General features: G+C 45.5%; 1 protein-coding gene across 5 annotated transcripts in view; it reads left to right on the top strand.

Moving 5' to 3' along the window:
• The window catches only part of LOC135902871 (U-scoloptoxin(11)-Sm5a-like), a 192,093-nt gene extending 167,930 nt beyond the window's left edge, over positions 1-24,163 (top strand). For 2 of the 5 annotated variants that reach the window (XM_065433139.2, XM_065433143.2), the window contains exons 4-6: positions 19,154-19,318; positions 20,566-20,784; positions 21,176-24,163. In XM_065433139.2, the coding sequence (XP_065289211.1) occupies positions 19,154-19,318; positions 20,566-20,784; positions 21,176-21,376 (585 nt within the window). In that variant the 3' untranslated portion in view covers positions 21,377-24,163. Of the gene's footprint in view, positions 1-4,322; positions 4,461-18,884; positions 19,090-19,153; positions 19,319-20,565; positions 20,785-21,175 lie in introns of those variants that run through there. The other 3 variants (XM_065433141.2, XM_065433140.2, XM_065433142.2) reach the window with 3 other exon arrangements.
• Positions 24,164-24,537: the final 374 nt, after the last annotated feature.

The raw sequence follows: 24,537 nt of genomic DNA, 5'->3' as shown, positions 1-24,537 counted from the left end.
ATGCACAAAGCAAGTCATCCTCCCAAATGAATACGCTGCAGTTGACGGGTAATAGGAATGTCTAATAGCAATTAGAAGACGCGCAGAATGTGCTTACCGCCGCAGCGGAAAACTGGACGACTACAGGATCGCACAGAAACGTCAGTCAACTTTGCACAGACGCTTACAAAAATAAGGTACGAGAAGATGTCGAAAATACTGGGCGTCGTTGTCTCCGCTTACTCCAGTTCCGAGAATATGGTAAATTTTCCGATATTTTAGTGGTCCAGATACCCAGAGCCATCCTTTCCGAGCCCTTGTCGTAGCTCGAAGCACTCAGGAAACATCTGTTGCTAACGAATTCTGTCAACTCATATCCAGACCAGGAATTCCGTTTACTTGCCCTAAAATTTGCGAGTTCCACAGCACTAGAGGAACAGAAGGCTCGCGCGTACTTGATTTCACAACACCTTCAACTTGACTGTGAGTTTAGATGAGTTGAAATGTGTTCTTTCGTCATGCCGTACAAAGACAAACGCAGGCCCAGACGGTGTTACGTATGTGATGTTAAAGAACCTTGGTCCAGCAGGAAGAATAACTATTTTGGAGATATTCAATGATATCTGGGTAAGAGAGACTCTTCTGAATTCATGTAAATTAGCTCGGGTAATTCCAGCGCTGAAACCAGGAATGACTACCCTTTGTCTTGACTCCTACCGACCCGTCAGTCTCACAAACTGTTTTGCAAACTAATGGAGAAGATGGTAGACAGTCGACTGCAATAGTGGTGTGAACACACAAATGTGTTTTCCGACTACATGGCCGGTTTTTGACAAAAGCGGTGTACAATGGATGCAGTATTAGACATTGTCACGTCCGTGGAACATTAACGCATGTGTGGAAATGTGACAATCACAGTGTTATTAGACATTCAAAAAGCATTCGACACTATAACTCACATACACGTATTTGCTGGTATGTTGTAGCTTCGCTTACATGGTCAAACACTGCGCTGGATATCAAATTTCTTGAACAAAAGAAAAATATTTATGAAAACAATTGAAGGAGAGAGTAATTATCCCATCATAACGCAGGGCTGACCACAGGGAAGTGTTCTCAGTCCGTTTTTATTCAACTATGTCATGGCAGCCTTACCACAGAAACTATCGTGGGCCTACAGTATTCTCTGTACGTAGATGACATCTGCATATGGGCCTCTGGATCTTATATACAAGACATTCAAACAACGCTGCAAGAGGGTCTTGATATTATCAACACCTTTTTAAAAGAAAGAGGCTTGAGTCTCTCATACGCAATGACAGCCGTACTTCCTTTATTTATTTATTTATTTATTTATTTATTTATTTAGTTAGTTAGTTAGTTAGTTAGTTAGTTAGTTAGTTAGTTAGTTAGTTAGTTAGTTAGTTAGTTAGTTAGTTAGTTAGTTAGTTAGTTAGTTAGTTAGTTAGTTAGTTAGTTAGTTAGTTAGTTAGTTAGTTCTTTATTGTCATACTCTCAAGGAACGGGGGCACTACAGAGAGGAGTGATGATTATTACAAACAAATTCGTTAAGAATATTCTTGAAGTTTGTGGCGTCAGAAATGGCAGTGATGGAGGCAGGGAGGTGGTTCCAGTCATTCGTCGTTCTTGGTAAAAAGGAATCAAAATAAACGTTGGTGCGACAAGTTCAAACTTCAACCTTAAAACGATGATCCGTCCGTTATGATATGTATGATGGCGGGGAGGTTATTTCATCCTTAAGTGCTTCATTAGTGTAATAAATCTTATGAAAAAGGCATAGGCGAAAGTCTTTACGACGTAACTCTAGGTTAGGCAAGCCAAGGGTTAGGTTCATTGACGAGACACTTGCATGACGAGAATAATTCGAAAGAATAAAACGAGTAGCTCGGTTTTGAATGGATTCGATGGCATTTTTTTAACATTAGAGTAGAAGGGTCGGAAATGGAGCATGCATATTCAAGTTTAGGTCTCACTAAGGATTTGTACAGAAGTAACTCGACAGCTGCAATAGCCGACGAAAAATTACGCTGTAAAAACCCAAGCATGCGATTATCGTTACCGTAAATGTAATTTATATGAACGTTTCATGTAAGATTGTGTGCAATGTGGATACAAAGATATTTGTTTGATGAAACATTTTCTAGAGATATGTTGTTAATATTGTACGTAGGAAGGGTGGTATTTCTGACAGCACGGGACACACGCATCGTCTTACATTTATTAGAATTGATCGAGCTTCATTTGGGATCTAGAAAACCATGATGTTACTATGCCAATGTCTGATTGAAGAGTATCGCAGTCGCCAGAGTTATAAATGACACGATAAAGAACACAGTCATCGGTGATTAACTTAATTGATGATTTAATTTGGTCTGGGAGGTCATTAATATAAATTAAAAATAATACTGGTCCTAGAACCGACCCTTGCGGCACACCGGAGGTTACTCGACCAGTGGAATAGAAACATTCGTTATCATAAACAAATTGTGAACGGTTAGACAAAAAACACTTAATCCAAGCAATTACGTTAGGATCAATGCTGAGGTTACTTAATTTAGTTAAAAGTAATGCGTGTGAAACAGTATCGAAGGCTTTGGCGAACTTTAAAAAAATGCAGTCAATAATAGCGTTAGCATCCATCGCCTTGAATAAATCCTTAGTGAATGACAAAAGCTGTGTTTCGCAGGAAAAGTGTTTTCTAAATCCGTGTTGGTAGGGGGTAAAAAATAAGTTTGACTCGATAAATGAAACCAGGTGTGAGTAAATTATGTACTCCATTAATTTGCAGGGAACGCAGGTTAGGAATATAAGTTTGTAATTAAGTGGGGAGTAACGACTGCCAGACTTATGTACGGGTATCACCCTCCCGGCCTTCCTAGCGTTCGGAAGGATGGTGGTTTGAAGTGACTGAGCAAAGATTTCGCTCAGAGTAATAGATGAATAAGTAATAGGTCCCTTAAGAAAGTTCGAGTTGATACCATCTACTCCAGTGCTTGCAGAAACTTTTGAGATCTGTATCAACTTTACAACGTCATCAAGGTCAATGGTTATAGGAAGCATAGGAAAATAAAGCCCATCAGAAAAAACAGCGCTTGGGCACAGCACAGAATCTGAAAATACAGAGATTAACGCGTCATTCAACAATTCACAATATACACTGCTATCGGCAGGTTCGTTGTCAAGATCGCACAGTTCAATGGCACTAGATTTTTTACCGTTGACACCACTCCGAAATTTCTGTGGGTTGTCTTTCAAGAGAGGAGGCAACGTGTGCTCATAAAATGTTGTTTTCGACTCTGATACAGCGTTCTTGTAGTCGCTCAGTGCTATTGTGTAAGCATTCCAACGCTCATGACTGCCAGTTATTTTTGCTCGGCGGAAAATCCTTTTCTTTTTGTTCAGTAAACGTTTAAGACGCGAGTTCAACCAAGGCGCGTGAATTAGAATAAATACGTTTTTCCGAGATGTACCGGTTAATTAAGGAGTTGGCTTTTTTCTTTGAAAATTGACCAGTTTTCTTCAACCGATCGGGAGTGGAAATTTGGAATGTAGTCAATGATGAAAGATTGTAGTTCGTAATTAATTGCGGCAAAATCAGCATTTCTGTAATCACGAATAACTTTAGACGAGGTAACAGACGGGATGGTTAACTGCAAATTACACTGGATTATACAATGATCGCTAATAGCCGGTAGGTAAGTTAGAGGCGAAACAAATTTCGGGGATGTAAGGATGATTAAATCTAGGATATTAGCCGAGTGTGCAGAACATCGAGTAGGCTTCAGAACAAGCTGGTGCAGGTTCAAATCGAGGCAAAGGCTGATGGATTCGGAATATTCAGAACAGCACTCTTGGGTTGAAGGGGGATCAGTATGCCAGTTAATGCCAGAAAAGCTAAAGTCCCCGAGGAGTATTAGTGGCGTAGAAGGGAACCGTAAACTTAGACTATTTAAGGCATCGTGAAGGTCTGAACAAAATGTGTTAGGTGAGGAAGGGGGCCTGTAAACGACGCAAATGATAAAATTTTTGCGTTCGAAGCCTACGTGCGTGCACACTAGCTCTAATGATGGCGCAAGCTCAATTGCAGCAGTGGTAATCGAATCACGAACACCAATAAGTACGCCGCCACCACACCGCACATCACGGTCATGTCGATAGAAACGGTAAACACCCTCGCATTCAAAAATTTCACGGTCTTCAGTTTTGCTAGAAAGCCATGTCTCTGTCAAGATAACAATATCGGCACTGCACGTGTCGACGACAAAAGATAAAGCATCCCGCTTGTTGCATACGCTGCGAATATTTGAATACAAAAGAGAAATGTTTTTTGCCACCGGACCATGACTCCGCTATGTTTGTGAATTGCTAGGGGCGTCAGAAGGTGCATTTGAGACAGAATTTGTTGAACGAAGCTCGTCTGTGTGGATTTCGCAGACTCGATCAGTTACCGGACAGTAAACGTAAGTTTTTTTTTGTCGATTTGTAGACGGTTAAGGCGTAGCATATATTCCTGTCCGCTAGCCTTTCCGAATTCAATCAAATTTTTATGTGACAAGCGTGTGGCGCGGCGGATGTCTTCGCTAACAGAAATGCCACAACCTTTAAATTTTTTTCACTCAGTGAAAACCTTTTGCTTATGCTTCGAGGACGAGAATTTTACGATTATAGGCCGGTGTTTATTTGCTGCGTAGGAACCCAGCCTGTGGGCGCGGGAAATGGCTTCATCTATTAAAGTTATCTGTAGTAAACTGGTAAGGAAGTTTCAAATTTTAGTTTCAGATTCGGACCAGTTCTCAGCTGGGACGTATGGAATCCCGTAGAATATAAGGTTCTCGCGGCGAGAGCGGTCTTCCAGCTCGTCCAACCGAGAAGTTATTGCTGCAGTTTGGTCTCGCACAGCTTCATCGACTACTCTCGGTAGATCAACACCATTCTGATTTGATTCATATGATTTCACCAGGGATTCAACTATTGCGAGCCTACTGGCTAAGCTGGAAACTTTTTCCTCAGGTTTTTGCTGATTAGCTCGGACCTCTGATAGCATCCCTATTACCTTGGTATGGCGTGCGTCAGTTTTAGCCGACAAGGCGGCCAAGTTCATAACGCAGTTACAAGTTCATAACGCAATAACAAAACAAAAATTGCTTATTCGGCACCTATTCTCCGTGGTTTATCGCAACATGAAGACGGCAAGTTGGGCCAGTTAGTTCGGATTCCTTATCGCAAACTTCTGCTTCAAGTGCTACTTGAAGATTGTCCCCATCGCTCGTCGGCCTACAAAGTTACGAAGGCACTTTTGTCTTTCTTGAGGGCGACTGGCCTACGTGAACGTCTTTTGACTTGCTCAGGCACTGCGCGTGCGTGCACGAGCTCACCGCAGCTTTCCTTACCCTCCCCCCTGCCCCCTCTCTATCTTATTTTTTTATTCCCTCTTTCCCGGCCACCGGAGTAGGGTTGCCAACCAGACGCATTTCTGGTTAACATCCCTGCCTTCTCTCTTTATTTCCTCCTCCTCTGATGAACGTTTTCAACGTTTACTGGCAAGGGGGCTGCAAGTATGTCTTGTGGGTTCAGCAGGCTACCTCGAGTTCTCTAGTAATTGCTGAAGCTCGTCACCCACCACTTCCAGTCATACGAACGGTTGAAACATGACGACATATTTATCTCATTTAACCAAACACGAGAAGCAACCGTTAAACCTCGCCCTTAGCAAACGAAACAAAAGCAAAATTCATGATGTTCAAGAACATAAAGCATTATTACCAAGATTTCAATTATGCAAAGTGGATGTTAGTCACCCTCCTTGGATGTTAACAAGTCCTATAATAATATTATCGGTCGACGGGATTATATCTAAGAGAGACATGTTCATGGTAGCCGCATAGCAACTGGCGCTGTTCTAAATTTACTCATTATGTCCCCCAGTACATCCAAGTGTATACAGACGAATCGTGTCATAAAAATTCTTCGACTTCAGCATTCGTCATTCCACATTTGACACTAGATCAAATATTTAGATTACCCCGAAAGACATCTTAATTCCACCATGGCAGAACTGTTTGCAATCCTGTGTGCCTTGCGTTTCATGACATCAGAAAAGAATGCTCAATAAACGGGTTATCTTTAGCGATTCGCAAGTCGCTCTCACATTGTTACAAAGCAATAATAAAATTCTTAGAACACTTTGCTATTCAATCAGACGCTCAAAGAACATACAAAAGCAAACGCAATGAATCACGTAATTGCATTTCAGTGTATACCCGCGGGCACTGCAATATTCCTGGTAATACTGCAACGGACGCAACTGCGGATGGGGCGCACAATAACGCAGACAGAATCAATGTTCCCCTTTTGGATAGTGAAGTCCGTATGCTCCTGAGACAGGCATCCTGTCGTCTCAGCAAAATTACCTGGTTTGATCAGCAATCTAAGAACTCGGAGTTATACATTGCAGACCCATGTATAAACCTATCAATTCCGAAAAATCTAAGAGAAAACAGAAAATTTCAAACATTGGTGCACCGCCTGCCGCTTGGTACTGCATTTACGAGACACTTCTTATACAGGATAAAACGTGCCTCTAGTCCGCAGTGTTCTTGTGACCATCCAGATGAAGACGTGAATCATCTCCTCCTGGAGTGCACTAAATACGATCCACAATGAAGGCTTTTGCAACCAAATTTGTTGCTTTTAGACAGAAGTCCATTCACTCTAATTTGGAGGACGCTTAAGTAAGCTCTTGATGAGGGCTAGTTGGTTCATACTTAGAACTGAGGTGAAACAGCGCGAAAAAGACGAGGACACAAGGAAACAAATACCACAGACAAGCGCTTAAGCTTTGGCCTTTAAGAGTGGAACGCGATAGCTTTCAAAGATCCCTAACTGCTTCTGACTTTTTGCCTAGCTTTGTTGTTTCTGAAGTTGTAATTAATCTTGATTCATTATCTAATTAGGCAAAATACAAAAAATAGCGTGACACACTACATACAAAGGTGAGCAACATAGATTTGGTCGGGTCGTCTTAGAGTGCATCCGCATATTTTTAAACTCCGCTAAAGTTAGCTGAAACACTCTGTATTGTGGGCATTTATTGTGCACCTCATCATCTGTATATTATCATCATCATGTGTGTGCCCTTCTTCTTCATCGTGCGGGTAGTCGCATCGTCATAGTGGACTGGGCCGAGGGTTCTTCGTCGCGTCTCTCAGGCTCAATAAAGGTCGGCCCTTACTATGACGTCACAGTATATCTATATACACACGCGAAGGATATATCTGCACCGGGTGAAAGTGCCAGTAAGCGCATCTTTGTTGTGAGTAATAAAAGAAAAATCTCGCCCAAGCCCAGATCGACATCACCAGTGTATGCACACCCAAGTGCACGTTGTCTAGTGGACCCCACCCCACAGCGGATAAAGCTTGTGCTGCCAGATACAAAACGCCGTACGTTATACGAAGACGCCTCAGAGAACGCCGAGTAGCACAGCATTCAGCCCATCAATCAGAAGATTTCCCGTCCATGGAGACCAAGCACCGGTCCCGGTCCCGCTCCCTCTCCAGACCGAGGGCGGGCCGTTCCAGATCAAGATGCACGTCGACTCCAGGAGCCAGATATACCTCAGAAAAGGTGAGCTTCGCAGAGGCCCTGACGGGCGTCTCGCGAGAGGGTCACGTAAGATCCCCCCACTGCCTAAACCCAACACAGACAACACAGATATCGAACGCTTTCAGAAAGAAAACGCATATATGCGTGATTTAATCCAAAAGCTTACCCAGGACGCTTACAGCCTCAAACAACCCAAAACCCAACCCCCACCCAACACCCCAGAACCCGCTACCAACAGCCAACCCGAAGAACTCTCAAGACCAGCCCCAAAAAAATGAGCCCTCCAAGAAGGAGCTCAGGGCCAAGTACGCTCCGAAGTCAAGGGCGTGCTCGTAACACTCCAAAGCACGGTGGAAACTTTACACAATTCTATAATCGCCCTTATTCCCAGAGTCACCGCCGTGGAACCTAATATTCAAACCCTTTTCACACAAACCGCTTCCCCCGCTCAAGCCGTAGCCATGACACCACAGGAACCGTCGCCGCCACCCTGCCACCTGTGGCATCCCCTATCCTTCATCATGGCCCACACTAACACTGACGCAACATTCTGGCAGTGGAACTGCCGAGTCTACCTCCATAAACAACCCGTTCTCCGTCAACACCTCCGTACTACTTCATGTCAACCCGACGTAATCTTACTCCAGGAAACGCACGACACTCCGGTCAAACTTCCAGGATATCAACCTTTCACCACGAACAACGCTCCACATGGAGTCTTCACACTAGTTCGAAAAAGAATTACCGCAATCGAACACGATCTCCACGATCGGCGCATCGAACACCTCTTTATTGAGCTCATCCCGCACAGAAAACGAAAGGAAGGAATAGTTATCCTCAATATGTATACAATACTCCATCTCAACGCCATAGCCGATTTCTAACCCTCTTCAAAAAGGCCCTTAACATCGCAGACAGCAGCCCCCTTATCATCGGAGGCGACTTCAATCTCCTGCACACAGGATGGGGTTATAGACACAGCTCTGCTGCAGGTCGTAACTTATGGCAAGACTCCCATGATATCGGGCTTACACTCATTACTAACCCAGTTTTCCCCACTCGCCTTGGCGCTTCTACTGAACGAGACACGACACCAGACCTCACTTTCACCAGAAACGCAGACAACGCCCATTGGCGCAACACCCAACATGACCTCGGGAGTGATCACTCTATCATCGAAATTACTCGCCCACGCCTAACAGCCGTTACGAGAAGCGCAGGGGACTTTACTTGGACGGACTGGGATGCGTTCCGTAAACGCCGTGTAACAGCAACGACGGACACTCCCATTACCGACACAGAATCATGGTCATGCGATCTACTGTCTGATACTATATCGGCCACCCACATTATCACAACAGATGCCCGACTGAGCACATGAACAGCAGACTCGCCCACCTTATCGAGGCCAAATCATCCATCCTCTCTAGATGGAAGGGACAACGGCTCAATAGAAGACTCAGACGGAAGGTCGCACTTCTCAACAAGGAAATTGATGCAGACTGCCGCGTTCTAAGTCAACAGCAATGAACAGAGCTCTGTCACTCTCTAGACGGGCAACTCCACCACCCCCGCTCGTGGAAAATCCTCAAACATTTGATTGATAGCACCACCACCCGCTCATATCAACAAGATCGCCTCACCAAGCTTTTATTCACAAAAAGCAAGACGCATGGAAAGGACCACGTTAAGAATAGCTTATGTCAAAAGTACATCCCATCTGGACCCACTCAACCTCACGGGCCATACACAGGGACCTCCACCCCTGCCCTTGATGAAGATTTGAGCGTGGCAGAGATTCATGCTGCCCTGCACAAGCTGAACAGGCGTTCGGCGCCAGGCCCAGATGGTGTTACGAATAAAACACTAAGAAATCTAGATGATCCCTCGGTGCCACAGCTCACCGTATACATCAACAACTGCAGGCGCCAAGGATCCATTCTTCTGACATGGAAAACGGCCAAAGTAATTCTCATCCCCAAATCCGGTAAACCATCTTGCCTCGCCAATCTCCGGCCCATCTCTCTAACTCCACGTGCAGGCAAGGTCATGGAGCACGCACTCCTAACCCGTGTAAACACTCACCTCGAAGACACATCTGTTTACCCCCCCCCCCCCCTCTATAATTGGCTTTAAACAGCATCTTTCCACCCAAGACGCTACGCTCCAACTTCAGCATCAAATCCTAGATGGCGAATTCCGTCCCACGAAGGCGATCTTGGACCTCGACCCCAAGTGCCCCTTCGAAAACATCAGGCACTCCACCATCCTCAAACGTATCTCCTGGCTCAACCTAGGAGAACGCACTTACAACTACTTAAGAGACTTTCTATCCAATCGGAAGGCCTTACTTTCGGTCGGAGACATTCGATCGGAGGAACTCTCCCTCGGCAGCACGGGCGCACTGCAAAGCTCTGTCATTTCCCCAATACTGTTTAATCTTGTTATGCTCGGATTAGCACAAGGACTACAAAAACTCGACGGCATTGAACACACCATATACGCCGACGACATTACAGTATGGGCTGCAAAGGGCAGTGACGGCCAAATCTAAACTGCCCTACAAGACGCCATTGACGTCGTAGAGAATTATCTTGAAGGCACAGGACTCCGCTGTTCCCCTGAAAAGTCGGAGCTTCTCCCATACCGCCCCACACTCTGTGGAGGCCCCCCATGGGGCTCCACGAATAAACGCCAATACGAGGAAATCAAACTCCACCTGAGGGATGACAGACCCATATACCTGTGGTCCCTAGCATCCGTGTTCTTGGTATGACCATAGAAGCCAACGGAGCTAACTCTACGGCTATCTCCGAGATCCTTCGACAGACCGCTAATACATCCAGACTGCTGAAACGAGAGACCAACCAACGAGGGGGTATGAAGCAAGAAAGCCTCATCCGCCTTGTCCAATCTTTTATCATCTGTCACATTACTTACGTTGCGCCCTTTCTCAACTGGTACAAAGCTGAAAAGACTAAACTGGACATCATCATCATCAGAGGAGCCTATAAGCCAGCCTTAAGACTACCCAACCACACCAGCACGGAACTTCTACTACAATTAGGTATCCACAACATTCTAGACGAGTTAATCGAAGCGCAAAGTCGATCCCAACTAGAGCGACTTACCCTTACGGAAACGGGCCGCAGCATTCTAACCAAGCTTGATATCACCTACCACCGTCAACATGGAGACAAACACCCAATACCACGCGATATTCAGCAATGGATACACGCCGACTCTATTCCCAAAAGCATGCACCCAGACCACAACAAAGAACGCAGGAAGGCACGAGCTACCTCCCTCATCAAAGCTAATTGCCAACACCGCGGGCGTCACCTTCGTCGACGCAGCTGGCTACCAAGATAAACGGTGCTTTGCGGTGGTTACTATAGCAGGCGGCTTGCTCCGACATGCTGCCAACATCGTTACCAAAATGCCGAGATGGCCGATGAAGTGGCCATCGCCCTGGCCACTCTTTACCCAGCCTGTCACACCATACTGAGCGATTCTCGCGCAGCAATCAACCACTACATCAAGGGTCGTATTTCTCAACAATCACTCCGTATCTTACAACAAGCCCCGCATTCGTCTGAAAATCAAATCACCCTCGTCTGGATCCCAGCACACGCCGGCGTTGTCCACCCGCACCTCACCAACCTCAACGAGGTTACACACTCCGTAGCACGAGGACTAGTCAACTGTACCGGAGACGGTGCAGGTGCACCCCGCAGGACGCGACCGCTTTACAAGATACAACGACCTTGTAAAGTCATTTTACCTCGCAAGAACCTTCCCCACCCCTCACCGCAAGGTAAACAGAGCACAGGCAACCACCCTTCGCCTGTTACAGACCAATAAATACCCCTCCCTCACACGCTATCACACCATATACCCCGCGATCAATACCCAGACCTTAATCCCGTGACCCTCTCGTCGAGATGGCATGCCGCCCTGCGCAGCTCCCATCTCGACGACCAACTCTGGACGACCCAGCAGGCCTACGAAGCGGCGAAGAGGCAAGACCTCGACGTACCATCGTGGGAGGCGTAGGCCCAGCCGACTAAACTGCTGGTGCTGATTAAAGTTCACTCTCTCTCTCTCGCCCAAGCGCCCCGTACAGATGGTTAACCAGCGAAACTGAAACGTGTGGCCTCGCTGTTTATTACTGGATTAATCCCGATGGTTCATTAAACGACGGCTTGGTAGGCTGCCAAATTCCTCGGTACGCAGGATCCTCGGTACGCAGTTGCTGCTTGCGCTCGGCTGCGCAAGCCTGTTCTTGTGCCCCGGCTGCAGCATCGGCACGGCGTGGACGAGCTCATTCTCGGTTCTGCTCGCGGCATTGCTCTCGAAAGCTGCCTGCTCCTAAGGAGTGCGTATGACGCGTGACCTACCCATTTCGGCGCCGGAGAGAAACTGTTGCGCGCCCGCGCTCGGCTGCGACGGAGATGAAGACGTCATTACTGGCGCAGCTAATCCAACACACCTAGATAGCACAAGGCCTTTTCACTCCAATCCATGACGTCATGTTACCTAGCCCGAGTGCCACAGAATCTAATGGGGATGCTCCCGAGTCGGCAACAGTGATTTTGACGTCACCGCTTTCACCACGCCAGCCTTGTCAATGGAAATTTCGGGCCAGGTAGCGTGGCGTCATGGATCGGAGTAAAAAGGCCTTGTGCTATCTATGTGGTGTTGGCTAACCGTGCGCCTCTCTTTCTCTCTCTACTTATTTTTCGCGCATGCGCATGGGTAGCGCCGAAGGAGTTTTAGGCGTACAGGCGACCGTCAGACGGATGGACGGACGAATCGGCTGGCCATATGCACTGAAACACCTTCTATAATGTAGCTCACTATTGAAAGGTAGTGAGCTATATAGGGTGTTTTAGCGAACACTTTCAATTTTTTTTCAATTACTTGTGGCAGCTGTACCCCAATTCTAGTCCATGAGCTGGTCTACTCGAAGAAGCGGGTATTACTTGAACAAAAACATGACTGCATAAACAACTAATTAACATAAATTGACTAAGATTGTAACTAATTACCTTATGGACCATATTGCAATTTAAAAATTATAGCGGGTGAGACTGCAAGGCCACCCACTTGAACAGAATGGTGTGGATGACATCATTTACGAGATATGCGCCGTCAAACTTACGGTAAAAATGCACTATTCCACTTACTTTCTTAACGAAATGTCGTTTAATGCGTTGAAGCACTGAACTAACAGAACGTCAATGCATTTCTCCGCAATGTTCTGGAATTAATGTCTCGAAACTGGTGTCGTCCCGAGAATTCGTTCCGAGTGGATCCGCCTTGAATTGAATTATGGAGTTTTACGTGCCAAAACCACCTTCTGATTATGAGGCACGCTGTAGTGGAGGACTCTGGAAATTTTGACCGCCTGGGGTTCTTTAATGTGCACCTAAATCTAAGTACACGTGTGTTTTCGCATTTCGCCCCCACCGAAATGCGGCCGCCGTGGCCGGGATTCAATCCCGCGACCTCGTGCTCAGCAGCCCATCACCATAGCAACTGAGCAACAACGATGGGTAGGAGCCGCCTTGCGAACTCCCTGGCTAGAATTTGTAAATTCACCCTGTATACTGGGTGATAATTTTCAAATTTTCCGGAATTTCAAAAAATCCCCTGTGGCAAATAGCATAATCCTCGTCCTAGAACAGGGTTATTCCGAGAGTCGGACATCACTATAGCCCGAGAAATCGAAGCACATATTCAACTAATTAACAAAAAATCTCTAATTAATTTGCGAATTGTTTACTTTACGGCACATATTGCAATTTACGAATTGTAGCTGGCGAGTTCACAAGACATTCTCTGGAAATGAATTTTCAGGATGGCACCAGTTTCGAGATATTATTTACCAAAGTGTGGAACGAAATTCATGGTCGTCCCGGTTACTTTTGTGCTTCAATGCATATAAGAGCGTTTGTTAAAAAAAGTAAGTGGAACAACAGAGCATTCTTACGGCGATTTTGATGGCGCATATCTCATACATGTGTCATTCTGGCAATTCATTCCAAGTGGATACGGCTTGCAAGCTCACCGGCTACAATCTGTAAATTGCAATATGTGCTTCGAAGTAAATAATCAGTAAATTTATGTCAATGAGTATAGATACGAATTCATATATATATATATATATATATATATATATATATATATATATATATATATATATATATATATATATATATATATATATATATTTTCTATACTGCCAGTCCCATCAGGGACCATAGCAGGTGGACATACAAAAATGAAATACATGGTATTAAAGTGCACATACAAATTGCGCGTCAATAAACCAAACAAGGAACGTAAAGGAGCAAGGTAAGAATACGCAAAAAAACTACAAATATAGATATCACATTTCTAGGAGACATGCGCAGCAATACAGAGAATACATCATGAAAAGGACAGAAAACGGGAACAAAAATAATAGTAAACACCTTAACGATAATCAGCATGGCTTACAATAGTTGCAAAGCATGTTATGTGAATAAAAATGCGTTACTGATTGCTTGATATGGATTCTAACCGTGATGTGAACTGAGATAATGAGTGTGCAGAAATGACAAGCATCGAGGCGATTCCATTCCCTTATCACGAGGGGGAAATAAGAGTACGTGAATGTGTCATTATGACATGAATATTCTGTTAAAGCGTGTACATGCTTATGTCTCGTTGATCGTGACTGCGAAAAACATATGTATTTTGTTAGGTCTATCTTATAATAGTTGTGAATCAAGTTAAACAAAAATTTGAGCCGTGCTTGCTTCGCTCTTGATGAGAGCGTCGCTAAACCCGATATAGCCGCAAGGTTAGTGGGCGTAACGAGGCTGATGATATATATATATATATATATATATATATATATATATATATATATATATATATCATCAGCCTCGTTACGCCCACTGCAGGGCAAAGGCCTCTCCCATACTTCTCCAACTACCCCGGTCATGACCTAATTGTGGCCATGTTGTCCCTGCAAACTTCTTAATCTCACCCGCCCACCTGACTTTCTGCCGCCCCCTGCTACGCTTCCCTTCCCTTGGAATCCAGTCCGTAACCTTTAATGACCATCGGTTATCTTCCCTCCTCATTACATCTCCTGCCCATGCCTATTTCTTTTTCTTGATTTCAACTAAGATGTCATTAACTTGCGTTTTTTCCCTCACTCAATCGGCTCTTTTCTTATCGCTTAACGTTACACCCATCATTCTTCTTTACATAGCTCGTTGCGTCGTCCTCAATTTAATATAATATATATACACACACACACACACACACACATATATATATATATATATATATATATATATATATATATATATATATATATGTGTGTGTGTGTGTGTATATATGTATGCATATATATATGTACTTTCCTCTGTTGTACAAAAAAGAAACAATGATTAAATGTCATTGTGCCCTGAACCATTGCCCACGCTTCGTCTGTATAAACCACATGTCTCACATGGTTCAACCACCTTACACCAGCTACGTAATGCTGCGACTATTTCATTTATCATCACGTTGTTGGGCTGCGAAAAAAAAATTCATGGGCCATTCCACTCCGCGAAGGTGGATGACCAGCGAAGCTGTTTGGCGCACGACATAGAGGCGACACAGAATTTTGAACAAAGGTACAAACATAGTTATTGTCCTGATTGGTGGTCATCGTGATGATAGGTAATAATAATAATAATAATAATAATAATAATAATAATAATAATAATGTTTATTGCCATAAAAATGGAGAAGAGCAAGATAACATTTGTTTACTCTACTTAAAGCAAAGGAAGTTGAAGTAAATATTATGATGCAAACAAAAGTTTTGAGGGTTAATCTCACCATTGCTGCTATGATATTTCTTTCAGCGTGCTTTTAGATGTAGGATTAAACATTTCATCTGGTAATTTGTTAAATATGTCCGGCACATATGCACAGCGCCTGGCGGCAGTATACCTTGTGGCTGAAAGAGGAACTACCTACTGGACGTGTTTTCTAAGTTCTCCTGTTGCGGCACTTTATTGTTTGAATGCGGAATTCCAAAAAAGTTTGACGACAGCTGTTTCTATAAGCAATGAATGAAAATTCGGTAGACCAAGTTCACGGAAGATATTTTCAAACGTTACTGTTGGGGAATTGTAGGCAACATTTTTAAGAATATTTTTTATAATCCTGTCTACCCTGCATCTCCAACGATCCGAACAGAAGCCGAATACTGTAATACCGTATCTCAACACACTAACCTAGTGTATGTACAATAATCTTTTTTACAAAGATGCGAAACATTTGATATTAAACAACATCCAACCTACTAACCTCAGTTTAGAACAAACAAGTGAAAAGTGATGCTGCCATGATAATTTACTATCGAAATATATTCCGAGATATTTCACACATTCCACGTATGGAATAGGCGCACATTTACAAGAAACACAGTCTGACCCATGTAAGTAGAGATGCATGTTGATTACCGTAGTCTTGAGTGGAGAGCGAAAACAAACAGGTTGTGTTTTTGGGGGTATTAACAAAAATTCCATTATTAGTGAACCAAAGCATTGCCTTGTACACGTCATTTTGCAACATTTCAGTTGACATTTTGTAAGAAAGAGGTTTTGCCAGTAACACAGTGTCGTTCATATACTGGAACACAGAACATTTGGAAATTGCCAAAGGAAGTAATTAACAAAGATATTAAACAACAATGGAGATAAAATGCACCCCTGAGGAACTCCCGCTTTCAACGACAGCTTAGAACTAAAAACGCCCTTATCATCGGTAGCAACCCCTTGAAATCTGTTGCTCAAGTAATTTTCGAGAATGTTATAAAAAGGCCCACGAAATCCCCCAAAATCTAGTTTACTTACCAAGATTTGATTATTGAGGGATTCAAACGCTTTCGTTACATCTAAGAACAGCGCACACGTGAAAAGATTCTGATCGAATGCCGAGAACAGTTCATCTGAAAATTCCTCAAGCAGTGCCGCAGTACCACGCCCTGAAACAAAACCAAACTGTCGATCAGTTAGGATGAAAACTTTGTTAAGAAAATAAGACATAGTGTGGAAAAGAAATTTTTCTAAGACTTAAGCAATAACCGGCAATATAAAAATTGGCCGATAGTTTTCAATACTTTCTTCCCTGACTTGTGTAATGGTAAAATAACTGCACTTTTTAGGCATTCTGGAATCACCTTCCGTCACCTTCCGTTACCTGCCAAAAAACTATTCAGTATATGCAAGATAATATCTGACGGCGCATTGAAATTCCTTCTGATGGTGTGTAAAGATATTCCATCGTACCCAGTGGGCTTGTTAGGACGGAAACTGTAAATTTTTTCTTCCAGATCACCCTTCGAAATTCTCGGCAGAAAAACTGACGCAGATATGGATTGCCCTAACGACCGACTGTTTGCGGATGGAGAGAAAGCTCTTTGGGACGCTCTAACAAAGTGCCTGTTGAAAACACCAGCCTGCTGTGGGAGGTTGCTGAAAAGCACCAAAAACTGACCGTTTACTGGAACTCACTCCTCTGAGATGATTTACCAAAGACCAGGTTTTGCGTACATCAGTTGAAGATTTTTGGAACTTATAAAAGAAGTAACAGCGTTTGGCGCTACGCAGAAGAGTAACAACTCTATTTCTTGCAGACTTGTATTCTAAGCGCTGTGCTTGGTTTCTGGGATTTCTTCTGCAGCGTTTCCACAAGGTGTCTTGATACGAAATAGAAGCAAGAATTTCCATGTTCATCCAGCAGTGAGCCTTTCTTATCGGCTTAGCTGTCAGCCGTGTGCAACGTAATTCAATTTTTTTCAGTTGCGTACAGAACCTTTCATACACTTTGCCCGTCGAATCTTCTTTGGTTAAGGATTCCAAGTCAAACGAAACCGATAAGCTTATGAAGTTTGGATTGATTAACAATGATAATAGGAATAATAATGTTTATTTTTCATCATCACACTGATGAAAGAAGCTGTAGGTAAAAGCTGCTCTCCGTAGAGGCAGCTTGACAAAGGCCCACAGCTGCCTTTGTAGGAAACAGTCAGCAGCGGCAATTACAACAACATGCAACGCATTTGGTTTCATAAACATACAAAACACAGGAACAGGTATGTGTGACCCGAGAAGCAAACACATTCGTATGTCACCTCTGTTATTAAATGTGTCTGTCACGTAAGACAACGAATGGCGCAACGTGCCGCAGACTCGAAAGTGCCCAACGTTCTCGCCGTGAACGCATCGCGCATGCACATCCACCGCCCTCTTACGTCGCTCTTCCGACCGTATGCCGTTGATTTCTGACAGGTCGTTGTAGAGCCATAGGCGATCGCATACTCGGCAGCTTGATCCGAAGTTGCGGTCGAGAAAGTCTCTTTGGAACCTTGCGTAGACGCCGTCGAATCCCGGCACCGTGCCCTCGTGGCGTCAACGTCTCTTCGTGGCATTCTTGGCGTCGCGATATGCGTCGTCGGCTCTTGCTCGTCGCTTACGTACCATATCGCGGGCACGCTCTTCTTCTCGGGCCGTTGTGCTAGCACGACGTCGACGGTCTCTCTACCTCCGCTGCTCTAACTGTCGCTTCTCGTAGATACTCTGTTCTTCAGGCGTACGGATCACGCGTGGCCTTCCCATAGTAACGGTGGAGCGAAATGGTACCCAAAATTCCCCTTGGTCGCCTTATCAGGCGCACACCACTACATCACGCACTACGTCGTACATTCACAGAGACACAGCTGCGATGGAGCGCCGTTTTAGACACAGAGCTCCGACACGAGCGGCGATATATATGCATTTGCTTTTGTTGTTGGCTCTCTCACTCTCACTTTTTAGAGACTCGTTCTTCCGCGCGGACGCCACAAAATCCCGGATCCTAGCCATAGACAGCTTCGCTGTAAAATGAGGGGGTATTCGAAGAGAGAAGAACGGCACCTTCATCGCTCGTCTTAGCCGAGGTCTGCCTGCAGCAAGCGCGCGAATGATCGTGCTTTCGCGTTCGAACGTGACCGTGCGGATACGCAGAGCATGCGCAGCTGGACTTTAGCAGATCTCGGGCACTGTTGACTCGCGACGAACTATCGAAGATGTCTGAATCACATTTCTCCCATTCCCTTAATCCTAGGCTGTGGTTTCTGGCGCTGCTGTCACTGCAAATAGCTTCGGTGAAAGCGCATCTTTTGAACGGAAAGGTATGGTTAACCGAAAGTTAGATGCGATCAAAAAACGGTGCAGACGGATTGTCTGTGCAGTGTCAGAACGCTCCATGAAGTCAGCCGCGTGGTGCGAATGTATGCCATTGCACCGAGGCTACAGAATATGGTCAGCACGAGTCACTCAGCTGTTTACGTGGTAGGCCACACGAACGTCTCGTCGAAAAGTGGCGACTCACTATATGTACAGCTGCCAATTCGCACTGCAGGTACAGCGTTTCACTTCTGGCCCATGAGTAACACACACGCACAGGCGGCGGCACGTGCGTAACGGCAATTGATTCGCCAATCGTGTCGCAGGGGCTTCCGGAGTGCATGGAAGACAGCGCTTGCGCCTATGTGCAACTCAACCTCGCCGGCATCAACTCCGAGCAGCTCTGCCGCTGCCCTGACGGCCTCAGCTGCCCCCTCGACTGGGACCCGCTGGACGGACGCACCGTGTCACACGGCAACGACCAATACAAGGTGCGCTCCTCATCCGGAAATCATGCATGCTTTCTCTCGTTAGTTTTTGACGTCGATAGAATATATGAGGGTATCCCAGCTAACCTTAGCTACAGTTTAAAAATATGCGAACGCCCCGTAGCTGGACAGAGCCAAGGTAATGTTGTTTGCCGTCGCTTGGAGATACTCAGATTATTTTTTTTTCATTCTACCTAATTACATTAGTCCCAAATAATTAATCAAGTTCTCACATATTATAATTAGATTAAAAGCGTCAGTGAGAGTCAATGTCAATGCCAGCTACGTGGCATTCGCATATTTTTAAACTCTGGCTAAAGTTAGCTCAGACACCCTGTATACTGCTTCCAAACATAACCCCGCGGACGTGTCGGCGTCTCGGAAGTGTCGCACAAACTATCTCTTCGTGGCGCCCTCAAGCCGTCTTCTAGCGAGATGTGCGCAACGCGCGCATGCAACTTTGTTTTTCATGAAAGGGGATAAAGTTATAAAAATGACATCCCTATACACGTACCGAGTCTTACTATTTCAATAGGTGTCCTGCTGACCAGCAACAGTGCCAAGATAGAGAGAGAGAGAGGGAGAGAGAAAACAAGGACAGGAAAGGCAGGGAGGTCAACCAGAAGAGCACCCGGTTTGCTACCCTACACTGGGGGTAGGGGAAAGGGGAAAGCAGCATTATTGCCGGCCGCTACTCAACTATACCAAAATCCCATCAACAATGCCAACATCTTAGCCAGTGCATGCCATAACTGCCCTTTTTCAACTTCCTTGGAAAAAAAGAATAAGAAAAACAAACCAGTGGCCACCATGTCATGCGCACTTCGTAGGCGGATGCTTCCAGTGAACGAATATCTTCTGAAGGGACGGAGCCTACCGTGCGAAGGCATGCATGAGAGATCGTATACGCGTGCACTCTTTAAAAAGTTTACACTCTTTGGGGGCGTATCTTGTACCACAACGATAATCATCTGCTTTGCTTGAGTTTTCTTTCTTTAACGCTGCGAGCCCGGTACTTCCAAGTCACGAACGGCACGCGTGTTGTCAGCATGACGTGGCATTCTCGACAGGAAAGTAGCGAGCGCAGCGTTTTCAAGAAAGTGAATGCAAGCAAGGCAGATGACGATTATCTTTGTGGCACAAGCATACACCCCAAATGGTGCAACTGCTTTTGGAGCGTGGGTTCGCTTGCGATGTCTATAGTGACACGTGTACTTGTTTATCTTGTACTTGTTTGACTCGTTGCGCAGTACTGCGGGCGGGCGCCACGTCTGGCGCGCTGCCTGCGTGACCAGGTGGTGTACAGCACGGCGGTGAAGCTGTCGTTGCTGACGGGCATCAAGCTGGAGAACACGGCGCGCCTGCACTGCTCGTGCCCGCCCACGCACATCTTCTACCGCAACCAGACGAGCCACCAGCAGTACGACAACGGCGTCACCGCCATCGACGTCAGCACGCTCTGCAAACGCGTGCGTCTCTCGCTTTCTATCTCTTTGTTCCTCGACTTGGAAGCACAAAACGCTGAGTTCGCATTCGAAAAAGCGTGATAGATTTGATAGAAAAAGCGTGTGATAGCTCTTCGCTGTGCACATGAAACCAGCAAATATATCAGCCGCGTGCTCGACAGAGAGGTATGTGGAGAACGTGTGCAAAAAAACTGGGAGCATGTATGGCAGAGTGTGCGTGTGTATGTGTGTCATAAAGTGCTTGAGTAAACTGGGAGTCCCCTTGGTCATATTTTTATGACCTTATATACATATATACCCTATCGATTCTGACGTTCGCACAGGGCGACGTATGCGGTCGGCACGGGTCGTGGGAGCAACGTGCGACTCTCTCTCTCTCTCTCTTGTGGCGCAGCCTCCGACCTGCGAGCCCGTGGAAGAGGACGCCTGCATGGCCATCTCGGAGTCCTTCGTCACCGGGACGGTTTTCGTGAAGCGCGACTGCGCCTGCCCAGCAGGGATGCGCTGCCCGACCGACTTGGACCTGGCCGCAGACCGCGTCGAGCTAGCCAAGGGCACCTACTACCTCATGAACTGCCTCCCCGAGCGCGCCTGAACGGCGCGCCGCCACCGCAGCCGCCAATAAAAGCTCGCGCGGCGCTCATCCGCCCTCCACCCTGCCCGCAAAGTGTTCAGTCGCGATCCACTGCGTACGCACCTCTGCCAAACATACCGCTGCAGGCCGCCGCGCGAGCCTGCAGCACAACGCGAGCCGTTTTTCCGTGTTCCAGGGTGGCACATGTATACTCGAGGCTGCTATGCTCTCGCGAAAGCACCGGAGCCGATGCGGAGATGGAGCGCTACGGCTGCTGTCGAGCAACACGCGGCAACGGATCCGCGTGCGCCCCGCACCCCTCAGCAGTATTCTTTTTCCGGTATTCACTTGCTCCAGACGCAGATTTACGCGTTGTCATGTGTACAGCAGCAATGCTTGCGCTGGCTCCTAAGCTGTTCTGACGGTACTGTTACACTGTGCGCTGTTGTGCTCACGCCCCATTAACCCATGCGAAAAGGGCCTACTAACGTGAATAAATTGTTCACTCGTAATATCGCGCAGCAATTAGGCAAGCTTACACGGGCTCTCTGGCAAAGACTGTACGGCGTGCAACTGTCGAGTGTGCGCGGCTAGAACGACGTGGCAATATTTTAAAGCAAGTGGACGTAGTGGCATCTCGTTAAAAAAATATATATACAATGGCACCAATTTGTATACGACTTAGAGGAAACCAGTCTGCAGGCGTTTATGTCAACAAAATATTGAAGTTTGCATTTTCCGATCTCGCGTTATACCATGCGAAAATCACAATTTATGTTTTAAAATACGTCGACGACTCTGGCTTCGTATCGCCAACGTGTGTGTTTTGGAAGGCGAGTCACGCTCTAAAACTGCAAACATCGAACTCGCACGTAAATCGACCGTCACACGCTTCCGCGCCTGAGTAGTAAACAAAAAGAAAAAATTCTGAAAGAAAATGCCTGGTTTTGATAACTTTAATACTGCCCACCTATCGTGCCACCAGAGTACACTACGTGCGCAAGCGCCTATGCTAATCAGAGCCGGCAGTCTCGGCTGAGAGACCGAGAGAGAGAGAAAGTGAAGAAAATATTTTACACTCTGACTCGCGAGTGTGGGTCCTCCTTCCCTAGTGCGCCGTGGCCACAAGCGCTAGGTTTACTTTGAAGCGCGTTTTACTTTGAAAAAGCCTATGCACCACCGGCGCTCACATTTTCACGCATGCCTTGGACCCGGCTGTTCCTGATTAGAAAGTCACCATAACTTTCTTGAACAGCAGGAGACGATCGCGTTTCTCTTGCAGAGAAAGCTTTCGGCTGTGCTTCTTTTGCCATACGCTTAATGAACTCACGCAAATTATTCGCAGTGACGATACTGCGGCAAGTAAACTAAGTACACGTGATTAAAGGGCGACGAGGACATGAAGCCCGGGATACAAACGTTTCACATAATGTTTCTACAAAAACAACATGACTAGCACCTCGACCACTCTCTCTTTAATGAACGAGAACTACCTGCACTGGCAAAAACAATTTCGCATGGGTAAGTGTATAAAAGAGCTTAAATCGGTAGTGAAGAAGGTCACAGAAAAGCAATGCTTTGAAATGGCGACGTGTGATTTCCTATAGATGCAAAAAATAATACTAGCACGTCTCTTGAGCAGACGTCTAGATCACACGTACTCGCCAGAAAAAGCACGTAACACACTCGTCAAAGCGCGCACAACGCGAAGTTGCACGCCGTGTTCCCATCACGAGTGTGGTGCAAAAAACATGCTCCGAGAGGACGCTTGGTGCAAGATTATAACGCGCCAGTACATCGTTTATAGAATTCCCCATACCATTTAGAGGGACGAGTGACCTCAAAGTCCCCATGTAATGTAGTGATGGCCCTGTTAGAACGCCTCCCAAGAATGAAAGGCCTTCTCGGCAGCCCTGAGTGCTTATTTAGCGACATCCTCACAGCAGTGGGTCCTTTTGTAACCTAAACCATCACTTCTTTTCGTGAAATACTTAGTCTTCTTAATCGTACTTCGTTATGCGTTCTTCGTTCTCCTTGTTCCCCGCTTTTGCAGAAACCGCATCAGGAAGGCAAGCGAAAATAAAATTCTATGTACATTGAGAGCATGGCACACCATTCGTGTTACAAGAGCCTATAACCCTGTTCAGAGTGTACACAGCGCATCTCTGCTGGAGTACGTCAAGGCAGAGAGCCCCATGGAACGAAATTCGCGACGAAGTTCACCGAAGTGTTTCGAGCGTTTCAACTACTCGAGGTGATCTGGTGTCAAACCTTTATCGTCGTCGCCATAAAACTCCGTTCGTTTTTTGAGATTTGGCGCCACTGTATGTTGTGCAGCGTCGATTGAGAGACAACCTAATTTGTGAATGCGGAATTTTCGCTGATGTCGAGTGACAACAAGAATAACTTTTTGTTATGCTACGAATCGAGCTGTGCTTGTCTGTGATGCTGATGCTAACCATACGGAGACTAGAAGATGAAGCACAAAAAAACAACGTCATTGTCAGCTTTGAATGCCTGATGCTGCGACAGGCTGAATTAGGTAATCTGCGCGACACTTGTTTTGCAAACTAATAACGTTGTCCAACTAAGAAGTTCGTGGTATTTCAGTCCCATGGGGTCTGGACTTCACAGACTGCGGAGGCAAAACTGTACTTGGTTGGATCAAGGCTTCGATGAAAACATGTCGGTAACTGCAAACGCACACATTTGTTAAGTGCGATTCTTAATCACCAGAAAGTTTCCGTCGAGTATGCTTCTTTCCTCGGGAACTTGTAATGTAACCCCGTTACTTCTTGTGAATAAATGTAACCGCAAATGTACGACTCTTCGATTTGTAATTGCACTCCAAATTAAATTAATTCCGTCGAAACGAAATAAAGATCTACGAGCTTATTTATTTTATTTTTTTCTTACGTTAAATTAATGTTCACAATATCCGTTTGCAGGTTAATAACTGCTCCGCAGTATTTATTCCAAGTCTATCTCACCACTTGCCTAAGCCACAGTGACACTTTACGAAAATCAGTTAAAAGTGTTGCGCTTGACACGAGTGCATACGCGTTTTTCTTGTTTTTTTCTTTATTTTTTCTGAGGCGGGGGTAGAGAAAGAGCGCTCATCACATTTTTTTTTTTTTTAGAAATTAAGAGCACCACAGTGCAGCTCAATGGCAGCAGGTCTT

Source organism: Dermacentor albipictus, chromosome 1 (genome assembly GCF_038994185.2).
Source record: "Dermacentor albipictus isolate Rhodes 1998 colony chromosome 1, USDA_Dalb.pri_finalv2, whole genome shotgun sequence".
NCBI lineage: Eukaryota > Metazoa > Arthropoda > Arachnida > Ixodida > Ixodidae > Dermacentor > Dermacentor albipictus.
This window is presented reverse-complemented; position numbering and strand designations above follow the sequence as displayed.